The following is a 12,163-nucleotide window of genomic DNA, read 5'->3' as shown; positions in this document are numbered from 1 at the left end:
TAAATTTCCTACTAAATGTATACTGCATGTAAAAGTCAACCCTGACATGATTAGCACCTACAATTCTGCCTTTTATTTGTCAGAACTGTCTTATGCTGCCAGTAAAACTGTTACTTTCAAAGACATTTCTGGACTCAACGTCAGCATGAGAACGAGACCTGACTCATCTTTTGCTTATGTGGATGCTGAGCTCAATCCGTCAGACAAAAGTATTCGTCTTTAAATTAAACAATTTGAAATGCAAGGTAAAAAAAAGGAGGGGTCAGGGACAAAAGGAAATGGAGTAGTCATTCTGTGTACGTAGATGGCATTAAGCACAGAAAGAAAACCTATGTATCTGCTAACCTAAGAGCCCAATCCTGTAAATACTACGTGTTCAGACTGAGCACTGAGATAGCTGGAAGTATTTGCATGTGGAGGGACTGGAAGACCTGGAATAGGAAGAGGTCCATTATTGCCTGTTACATACAGGGTCACTTCAGTTTGTGTATGTTATTAGCTTTACAGCAAAAGAGCATGAGGAAAATATCAAGGCATTATCCCCTTTAAAGGGCAATCTTTCTTTCCTCTCACTCGCAGAGCGTAATTACTTATGAAAATTCTTTGTCAGTTAAATCCCAATGGCTGTGTACTTGTTTCTTTGTGCCAGCTGTCTTCTAGTTCAAACATCGTAATGTTTAAAGTTATTTATTAGTTGATGACATATTCTTGACTCAGTTTATTAAATAAATAAACAAATCATGCTTGTTCCTGTGAAAGACAAGTAAGGCTTACTATCATTAACGATTTCTGCTGTTCTATGCAGGCAAACAAGCCTAGGCAACTTTTTATATATCTATCTAACCTTTGAAACTTTGCTCCAAATCTGTTCACTTGCTACTCACTCTGTTTTTACTATTTCTTCCCATGTTTTCACTGTAGTGGGGAATTAAATGAGCTTTTTGTCCAAAAGGAGCTGGCTATAACTCCTAGGTCCCACAGCAAACTCAAACAATCACCAAATGGTTGGAATTTCTGGTTTTTTAAGTAGAAAGAGAGAAGACTATTGTCAGCGAGCAGATGGTGAGGTCTTATAATGTTGCTCCAGGGTATTCACAGCGAGGCAGGGAGGAAGCAGGGGAACAAGAAAGTCTTCATCCTCACAGATGTTAGGTATAAAGTTTTGCATAGAAGTGTAACCCCTGAAAGCAGGTCTGGTTTTGTGTTTTAATGGGATTCGCACAAATCCAGAACTCAATGAAAAAAATGCATTTATCTGCCTAAACCTAAAAAGCCGCCTGAGTGCCTTCCTTGCTCAAAGAAGCGCTCACCTTCGCCTCAGCTCTGGCACTGACGAGCAGGCTGCTAGCAGCAGCAGAGAGGACTGTAACCAACTTCTGGTTACATCTTTTTGTCGCTCTTGTATTACTTTGGCCTCTTTCCCATCTCCCAGCAGCGCACGAATAGTGGGCCACATCCACATGCTCTGCCAGAACCAGTGCACTATTGGCAAGGAGGCGTTCGGTTCTTCACGTTACTCCCCTGGGCAAAACTGCTTTCTCAAATTTAAGCCCCCGAGGTTTCGCTGTGCTCGGCACCCCCTTTCCTGCCCAAATTCTGTGCTTCACTATAGTATCAACAACAAGGCTGAATACGGCCTTGATTTGCACCACTTTAACTACAGACCTTGGCTGCTAACAACAGAGCAAAACATTCACATTATAAGATAAGAAAGTAGTAGCAACATATTATTCATTATATTCAATTATTATTTCATATTCTATACTAATTGATTTTATTATATATTATATAAATACATTATCTATTGTTTATTATCTTGTATGTGAATTTATTAATATATATTATCTATTAATTAATATATTTTTCATATCATTCATCTAAATTTTTTACATTTCATAATGCAAAAATTCCATCTCACTTTACAAGTAACAATCCAGACGATAACTTTTCTCAGCAATCGCTGTACCTTCTCCACTATCCAGAAGCAATTCGGGCTGGATAGTTTCTCTGGGCCGTTTTCAAGGGTAGGAGGAGGTTAGATAACCCCAGCTTCAGTCTTTTCAGCCTGTGAATTCATGCAACTGCCCTTATTGAGATGGTAGAGATGAAAACAGAGATACAGGTTTCATCTACGCACTGAACCCCATTTTTCCCTCGTTAACTTCCTAACGCACATCCACTAGGGTGACCAAACCAAAGGATTTACAGAGACCTCCACTATTTTCTGGACATTTCTCAGAAGGAAGAAAATAGTTTCAGTCTTCTATACTGCAATAGCTAGCCAGAGTAAGCCAATAAGCCAACAAAAAAGACAAGGGACAAATACTGACAATTCATCTTGGACATCTACTTTTGATTTATCTTTAGTTAGAAGTCACATATCACCTTCGTCAGTGCAGTTTCTAACTCACAGAAGCCTAAGCCTACATGGACAGGTCAAGATGATGTTTGGAAGCAGCGGTAGATATAGCTGCCGCAATAAAATCTCTTCTAAATCTCCTGTTCTCAGTCTTCTATAAAACCAGAAAAAGCAAAACATGACATTCTCCACTTTTAGGTCCCTAATAATTTAATTACTTACAAGTGCAAATATTGATGTCTGAGATTTACCTGCCAATTTTCACCAGGAAAGAAGGGCATAGATCTCTATCACAAGTGATAGCCCAAAATGCTTCAACCTTTCAGCAGACAACACCATTGACAGGAACCTAGAGCAGATTTTCAGTTCTGTTGCAATGAAGATTGGCACTGTCTAAGTCAGAATAATTTTCTCTCTCAAGTATTTTGAAAATGCTTCAGAGAGTAAGACCAGTCTCTGGCTATCACTACACTGCAGAACTTTGCAAGAGTAAAAGTAGAGACTTTCAGGAGGCATTGGTAACAGACAAAACACAATAGTCCTCTTATCAGACTGTAAATAAAGAGGTCAGTCAAGAGAATGGTTTTGTTCCCCACTCATCTGTAACTGAACAGAATAGCTTCTGAAAGAGAATCAATAAAATAGGTCATTTGCCCCAACAAATACGGTGTACGGTGGAATACACACATTATCCTTGACAAATACCTATGACTTTGATGGTCATAGTTTAAGGAATAATGGTCAAGTTTCAGACTGTATTGCAAATGCAGGGAAATTACCTTTCGGGAGGACAGGTTAAAAAATGTCATTTGAAATATTCAGCATGTCTCAACTATAGAAACCAGCAGCTTCATAGATTAAGCTCCCTCCATTAGAACATTTGCTGTCTGACTTTGTTTTTAGCTTCCATGAGAGCAGCACAAATATTCCAAGAATTCCCTCTCTGAAAACACATAAACTGTATCCATCCCAGGATCACCATGTTTTCATCAGTGATTTCCTTCCCATTCCGTATCAGTCAGCCAGTCTAAAGCTCCATGCTTGTGGCTTCCCCCTGCCTCCTGCAGTGTTCACTCACGTCTCTTTTTCTTGAGCTAGAAAAGAAACGTTAGACCAAAGCAGTGAAGACCTGACAGCGCAATCTGATTACCCTGACAGATATAGCCAAAACACAACCCAGTAAAGTCAGAAGGCTTCTGGCCAGGGATATAAGTCTGTTGTTTAAGGCTCTGAATGCAGGATCAAGGTATAATTCTAATAATTAATTATCAAGTATAAGAAGGTTATAGTTGTGAAGGATCTTCATCATTAAAATTCATGCTGCTATCTTCTGTTCTAATATTATTGAACCCATACTGGCTCCTCGTTGCCCTTCAGAATGTCTTCTCTTTATTTGCATGTTATAAGTGTCAAGCTTATAGCCTTATAATTTCCTCAGCATTCTTCCTCGGTCTCTCTCTCTGCCTTGAACAACATCTCAGACAGGCTTTCTTCTACCTTTCCTGTGTAACCCTATCAAACATTAAAAAAGAAAAATCCTAAAAAAGAACGTAGTTCGCATGCAAATTGTAGCTCTGTTTTTTAACACCCAGGGATAAATCTCTTTCTGTAATGGGCATTTATTGATTACAATTTTAACATAAGCTTAGCTTATTAAATGACTTTCTTTGCTGAATCCGTACGGGATAATGCATACATAGCCTGTGTCATTTTTAGTGTTTAGTGGCTTAGCATCCCTTGTAAATACATTTATGAAATATTCATTTGAACTTCAGCTATGTTATTATCCTCTGTGATTTCAGTTCCAATTTTCTTCCAAAATGTTTTTAACTTTTCTCCTAACTGAGCTCTTGTTTTTCTGAGCACTACAGCAGGAGGCAGTGGGTGGAGAGGGAGAGACAGGCAGGTAGCAAAGGATAAAAAAGGAGGAAATCTTTTCCCTTTTTTTCCTTTGTTGCATCAACTGAGATTCAAAGAAACCACAGACGGAAAAAAGCCTGGTACGTTACCTAATGGCTGTTCTGCCCGTGCACGCCAGAACACCCCCAGCTGCTATAGGGGTCTCCAGAAGAGTCCACCTCTCTTTGCCTTACCTGTTCTTATTTTATCCACTACCAAGCTGAAAGGAGAATCAACTTCCATTTTTCCCCAGCCCAAGTTCATATCAAATGAATAATAGTAATGTCATACACAGTTCTCTGTAATAGTAGTATCATACACAGTTCTCTCTCTTCTAGCTTACTATGCAGTGGAACAAAACTGGTGTGGGCAACAAGGAGCCCCTTCTGCTGACAATGCACTCCCTACTGGGAAATGGTTTTGTTCCAGTGAATGAAACTCTAAGATTTTTCCAGTTATAAATCTGAGTTCTTTCAAAGTTCATGGAGGAGCTGAAGAAGCAGTCGGCAGATGATGAGCACACTGTTCTAGCTTGGGCATGATTCCTCCTCTGCCCCATCCACACCCAGGATTCAAACTGGGGCCTCCCGCTCTCAGAAGGAGAAATTCAGAAGTTTGCAGCTGCCCATCCTGGGTCTTTAGGAGTGTTTTGCAACAGACACCTAACAAAACCAAGTTTGATTCTTAAAATCTAGTTTCAACAAAACAGCACTTTTACCTTTACAAAATAGCAGAAATACATCAACTGGCTCATATACTAGGAAGGCGAGCCGCTAGCTCCAGGTCACTGGAGTCCTGCAGCAGATAACCACCTGACACAGCTGGCTTTTTAAAAAGGAGCACATGAAGGTCACCAGCATGTCCGGGTCTCTGCGTGTTCTTGTTCTGGACATGGTACGGGTCAGTAGTTTTGACACAGCATGAACCCTTGCTACCTGACTGTACTCGTAAGAGTAGCAGTTTGCCGAGCTATTTACAGCCTCTCCTTTTTAAGATGTGTAGAGCGGCAGTAAGTCTGGTTCTTCGCTCCTCTGTCCCGTAGCCGTCAGGCCTGAAGTTCAGTATACATAATTAGATTTTAATATTCCTTAGTGTAGCAAAATCTCAGCCTCCTCACTGAGCAGTAGCTGCCATGATAACCTGATAGAACGAAACCAATACAAATTCCAGATGTTGTTAAACATCTTGTCGCTGGCCTTCCAAGGTCACTATAACAATTAGTATAACTCTGAGAATCACATTTGGACGGCTTAGAATCCCACTATGTGTTTTCTAAAGAAATTTCACTTGGCCTGGTTTATCTCTGAGACTTCAGATCGTAACACAAAGAATTTGCGTGAGCTTAAATCTGTGTCAAAATCAGAACCTAAGTAAGTCTAACAAACTGAAATTCTGGAATTTGTTCCTTCAGCCCCTGAATTTATTGAAGCTGATTTTCTGTGAAAAAAAACTCATAGGAGTACATTAAACTCTTTCAAATCTGATGGAACCCTTTGCTCCATGATGAAGGAGATAGATAGATAGTATTGGATCATAGATACGCGTCTACTTTATTTTCAGGTCTGCCTTAATGGTGCACGGTTCGCAGCTTCCTATATGCCTCTGCCACACAAGAAAATATAAGCAGCCCGTTGTTGATTCACAGTTTTGAAGGCATTTAGTTTGACTGCCTATAACTAGGATACAATATTCTGGCAATATTTATAGAAGGCTTAACTCATGAGATCTAATTAAAATACTGTGACATGTGTGTTCTTCTTGAATTGGGCCCTGTGAATTGGCTGTTCTCTTTACTCAGTGCCAAAACAATGTCATAACAATATAAACTGCTAATGAGGAGGAAAAACTGGCTGAAATTTGATTAATTCAATTGATTATCTTTTTTCTCTCTTAAAAAACAATAACACTGATTCTTTTATTAACAGAATATCTTCAGATGGATGGGCCTCTATAAGTACACTGGTACTCTAGATATGATAAAAAAGTTTTTCTGATTCCTTTTTACTTGGAATAAGTAGCTCATTACTGATTCTGTGGGACCATGAAATTACATGTTCGTATGCCTTGGTTTCCAGAGGTGTAAAGTGTGCGGTTCACCAGTTTTATACAGCATCACCTATATAGCATCACTTTTGGGAGTACATATTTAACATATCTTTTCATCTCAAGAACGGATCTTTTAATGGCTGTTATTTTATTTCAATTGGAACAAAAGAAAATCAATTTTGGCACAAATCTGACCCAACCATCAATGCCCAGAATGTATCCTGGCTTTCAAAATGAGGCCTTGCACTGATCAATATCTGACTGAGCTGAGGCGACTACTTTGGCACAGTCTTCGCTTTCCCCATCATTAGGGACAAAAGGAAAAAATAAAGACAATTGTAAACATAACAGACACATAGGCATGACAAAGCCTATGGCAAACCATCTTTAATGCCTCAATATTTTTTTGTTTATTGCCCTTTCCTCCATCATATGAAACTACAGAATCATAATATATTTTGTCACATTTTCAAAAGCATCTAAATATTCCCTTTCTAATTATGAGACTTAGAATAAGTGTATTTCTAACCAAGTTTATCTTTCATTTGTAGCACTTTGTGAGCAAAAATGTCTATTTGGAAGCAGATGCGTAAGACCAAATGTCTGTGCTTGCCGAAGTGGCTATACTGGTTCAGCATGTGAAAAGAAGGTAAGGTCCAAAAGCACTGATTCTTATGGTAAGGACAAAAAAAGTGAAATGTTATGGAAATAGTTTACAGGAAAATGGATTAAAGTCTTGTTAACCTTATGAAAGATGTAAATAAGGTTATAAAATACTTTAAAGGAAGTTTAATGACTGCTCAGCTGCCAAACTAACCCTGTGTGCAAGTTCTATACAACATTTTCCCTTAAGGAACAGTTTAATATTCCAAATATAAAATCCACAAAAGCTGTGTCTGTTCTGGTAGTCAGGGTCATCCTTAATACAGTGCTCCGGTCCAAACCCACTAATCATCTGCACAGCAAACCCTGGAGAAAAAGACCTGGTTACAGCCCAGCCCAAGCCTGGAAGCTTTTCTGAATGGCAAAGGCAACCTGCTCCTCCCCACCAGCCGCCCCTCCGCTTGCTTTTCACCCCCCTGCCTTTCTAACTTTGCCTCTTGTTCGCCACATGAAATGGCAAGCCTTGCACCCAGGAGGTCCACAAGCGGCAATTACTCTAGTTCATTCCTTCTCCATTCCAGTTCCTGATGTCCACAGACAGCCCACTTCGTCTGGCTGAGCCTGACCTCAAACTGTACATTAAACGTCACTATAGACCTATCAAAAAGTGGCAAAACACCAAAACAATTCTCCTGGTCAGAGAGGGATCCACTTCTCTCCTCCAATTAACTTTGTTAGAGGCTCTTTTCCAAGATTAACTCTCCTAGCACCTGTTAACACTTGCTACTTTGCTACCAAACGTGTGTTCCTGCCTATGCTCAAACAGAGATGATGGGACTAAATCTTCTGTGCCCTCCCAAGGTGAATGACAGCCAAAATAGGTGGCCCCTTTCCTGCTCTGTATCTTCATGCTGTGACAGCTGTTCCTCTTGCCTTGTGAAGAAACAATGATTTCTTTCTTCCTGGCATCGACCAAAGCAAACTGAAGTCCAGTTCATGCAAACCTTTTTTTGCATGAATTTGAGAAGCATTGAGTTGGGCAAATACTACCCTCACCCCCTAAAAAAAAAAACCAATAAGCCATGTCCAGCTCCTAGAACGGTTTGCAAAGCCATAGCACATCCAACAGCTGGGCTTGACCTGAGCAGCACATCGGTGTTTGTCTGTGGGTCCAGTTTCTCCCCCGCATCACCACTAAGACAAAACCTTTTTTTCTGTCTTGCCTGCTGTGCCTAAACGCTGTATATATCAACTTGAATTTCCCCTTCTATTTTGAAAACTGCTTTATTTCATACCCTGCACTCCCTGTTTCTCGGAGAGTCTTCTCCCTTCCAGAGCCACAAACACCCAAACCATTTTACATGTTTGTTAAGGGCCACTTTTTTAAGCCCCGCTCATTTCCCATAACTCAAACACTATCACACTCAGATGTCCTGACCGGCCCGATCTCCAGCTTTCAGAAAGGCAGGTTGCCCTGTCATTTAGCTATAATGAAAGGCTAGGGGCAAAAATCAACATATTTTCACTTCAATTACATATTGCATTAAGAGAAAGCATGAAAATCTATTCAGATAGTCACTTTATTCTGTTAATGATAATTAGATTTTAATACGAGAATTACAGTTCTGTATGGATTTTCTTAACAAGTACATTCTCATACTAAATTACAGCTCCTACATCAATACTGAAATGCAGCTGATGTAGATGAGTAAGTATTGTGATTTTCTATATATAAAAAATCTATTGAACAGGTTGGCTGTAGCGTAGGAAAATACGGTGGACATTTTCTCAAATAATTAACAGAAGTCGTCAAAATGGAAGCAGGAATATGCCAAGATAAACTGGAGTTATTTTCTGCAGGTGTCTGTATCCAGGAGACTTTCTTCTGGTAGGTCAAGATTTGCCCTTTTTGATACAGCAGTCCAAAAGATTACCAGGATTGCTTTAGAGCATTATTCTAGTTGTGAAAGTGTGAAGTATGATATTTATCATTTCACAAATGAAGTGGAACTTTGTTGCACTTAACAGAAAATATTAAATCAAAAAAACAGGCTTCCTCTTTCACATGAATAAACTATTACACAGTAAATCAGTCCTGAAAGAAAAAGAAAGTAGAAAAAGACTTTGCGTATTAGGTATGTCCAAAATGCCAAGCCATCAATGATACACGTAAACACATGGGTCTCTCTAGCAATGATTCGTCTCACACTTTTTAAGACTGTTTGAAGCACTCTTCAGTTTCATGGCTCATTCTGCAGAAATACTGATTGGCTGCACTGATGTGAACGTGTATTGCTTTGATGTGAAGAAGGAAACGTTCTGAATAAAAGAGAATTAACCGGCTTCCTTCAATCCGGGAGCCTTGCTGAAAGCTAGAATCAAAGTTAGTAATAAAAATGATGGATTTAATGGTGTCTAGTTTAAATTACATGGCTTATATCATATGAAAGTAAATGAGCTACCCCTCCGAAAAATCAAAATTATGAGAGAGATTAAAATACAAAGCTCATTTACCAGCACGTGTTAGAGTAAACTGTAAACATAGGAATTCATACCTATATTACTGTAGAAAAGTTGGGATGATAGGCCTTCCAAGAGTTAATTTATCAGGATGGATCAGGTATAAGTGAATAATCTGAACAGGCTTTTATCAACTTCTTCTCCAAACCCATCAGTCAGGGAAACCTCACAATTTATCTAAGTCAGTCGTTTATTCAAGCATTTAACTACATTATTAGAGCACAGTTTTGTTTTCCCTAACACTGAACATAAACCCAATCTGTTGCAAGTAAAAGTGATACTTCTTGGGGTAACCCTGGTGGCACAGAGAAAAGTTATCACAGTTCTTTTAGTAACATTTACATGTTTGAAGACAATTGGAGTCTCCCCTGCCTGACTTTCTCCCATTTTCCTAAGCTAAACCAACCAAGTTTCAAGCCCTGTTCTCTGTTGCTCTCCTCTAATCCCTCTCCAGTTTCTCTATATCCTTCCTGATGTGCTGTAGCTGAGTGCCGGCACGAGCCAGTGCCGAGCAACTGCCTCTCCGCGTGGCTCCTGAGTCGCTGGTTAATACATTTACAGCAAGAGATTCACATTTTTCTGCGACAGCACTGCAACCTGCTCGGTCTTTTCCACAGTGCTGGTACCTTATTTCCCATTTGGCATTTGTGCAGTTGACTTTTCCTGTGTAAGCGCCATCTTTATTGTCTTTACTTAATGTTGTCTTACGCATTTCAAGCTCTTTCACCCATTTACTATAAATATTTTTAATTCTAAGCCTGCTTGCACTGCTTCCAATTGTGACTTTGTTCAAAAATGTGACATCTCATTGTCCAAGACATTAATACAAGTAGTGAATAGTAGAAAAATCAGGGCCTATGGGTACTCATCTTGACAACAGACTACTGATAAAATTATTCTTTGATAATACTTTCTCAAACAAGCCTTGCTCCTTACTTATTTCATCTGAATCATACCTACAGGCACGACTGTCTGAGTCATGTCAGAAGCCTCCCTAAAGTGAAAAACGTATCTGCTCCTGGTGGCTGCTTACCGTATTATGCTTGAGGGGCTTATAAGTTGGTTGTTTAATAATTTGTGTTAGTATCTTTCCAGATACCAACTTAGTCTGAATCTTTGGCTGTCATTCCCTTGCCTTTCCTTTTTTTTCTCATTTAAAGATATGTACTATGTTTATTGGGACTGTTTATATCCTTTGGGAGTTCTCAAAGCAAATCACTGCTGGTTTAGAAAATGCATCTTTAAATAGGCGGGGGTAAACTCTATGAGACCCTGTTGACCTGGATAAGCTGCTTCATGTAAAGCTCCTCATATGCACTACGATTTTCCATATGGTGAGTTAATGCACAGTAGATAGCATACCATAAATTCAAATCCCAGTTTATTGCCTGATCATTTAACCTTGTAAACAGGCCTTAAATCTGATTTTTCTGAATCTAAATACTCAGTTCCTTCCCTACTCTCCCTTGCATTTCTGTTCCTTTGTTAATTCTGATCATGTTAAACCTTTTGTCACGTTTAACCTTTCCGTGAAGACTGAAGAAAAGGCACTGAGCACGTTAGCCTTGCCTGTGGCATCTGCAATCTTCTCTCCTTCTAGTTAGATTTACCACTATGTTTTGCTATGGGAGTTAAAACTCATGCTTTGCTCTGTTTCTGTTCTGAATCTTCAAATAATGTGAACAATACGGTAGCAGTAGCATGTAAAATTTGTCAAAAAACCTGGAATAAATTGGAGTGGAGCAGCCTCTTCCCTTCCCTCCGCAGCAGCTGACAAGGATGCTCCAGGTGACCGCACCTGCGGCTAACTGAAGCTCGCCAACCTCCCTTTCCTAGGGAAGGAGATGCAATTGCCACTTGCCCAGGTTAGGAGACTGATTTCCTCCTTTTAACTTCATTTCTGGTCTTCAACTTAGTCTCACAAAATTAGAGTGAAAAAATCATTTTCAGCAGCTTTTTTTCAGAGCATAGACTGAAAACACCAAGGAGATAGATACAGGGAGCTGGAAAAAAAAGGCCTCACTGCAGAACTCCTTTTTTTTTTCCACAGACTAACTAGTGTCTGGAGTCTGGTTTTGCCAGTGCATTTGGAAAAGCTGGATGGCCCATATTCACTTAATCAAGTTATCCCCCTTTCTCTGCTGTAATCTTTGGTATAGTTCCTCCTTGTGCACTTAAGATTCCTGGAGGAACAATATACATTTTCCCAAATTATTCATAATCAGTGTCCTAGTTCTCACATTTGTATCACCAAGTGATTTGCAATTCATTTTCTGACATTTTTGGTTTACTTTGTTTTGGACTTCTGCTAAACAAAGCCTGCCAACAGCATTCCTCAGAAGGCTAATGAACTTGCTAGAATAGCAATCACTCTCTTAGAAACCTTTTGCGTATTTTTAATTTGTATTGACTCTTTGAGAGATCCAGATAATTTAGCAAGTTTCATGGCAGACACGAAGACAAATGCTCCTGCTGACTTTTACATTCAAAACAGCCATTAGAGCACATTTGTTCAGGGCTGGAAAGAGCGACCCAAATAAAACAGACTAAACAGACCTCTTTTCCAGTGGAACCACAGTTAAAAACTTTGGCACGAGTCCCAAAAGAGACTCAGACGATCACTGCGTCATTTGTACAACAGGGAGTTTTTCAGAAAGTTGAAATTCATATCAAATCTGTTGTCCTATCTGATACCATCATGCTTTCCTTGGGTTTTTTTTTCTTTCTAAATGGATT

The 12,163-nt window shown here is 39.4% G+C and overlaps 1 protein-coding gene across 1 annotated transcript in view; it reads left to right on the top strand.

The window, feature by feature from the left end:
- Positions 1-8,605, top strand: part of LOC309591782 (von Willebrand factor D and EGF domain-containing protein-like) — a gene marked incomplete at its 5' end in the record, with an annotated part of 180,394 nt that extends 171,789 nt beyond the window's left edge. The window contains 2 exons of the mRNA XM_082314548.1: positions 6,856-6,953; positions 8,578-8,605. Of these exons, the coding sequence (XP_082170674.1) occupies positions 6,856-6,953; positions 8,578-8,595 (116 nt within the window). The 3' untranslated portion in view covers positions 8,596-8,605. The remainder of the gene's footprint in view (positions 1-6,855; positions 6,954-8,577) is intronic.
- Between the last annotated feature and the right edge of the window lie 3,558 nt (positions 8,606-12,163).

Source organism: Platalea leucorodia (genome assembly GCF_965183815.1).
Source record: "Platalea leucorodia genome assembly, chromosome: 5".
Classification (NCBI taxonomy): domain Eukaryota; kingdom Metazoa; phylum Chordata; class Aves; order Pelecaniformes; family Threskiornithidae; genus Platalea; species Platalea leucorodia.
This window is presented reverse-complemented; position numbering and strand designations above follow the sequence as displayed.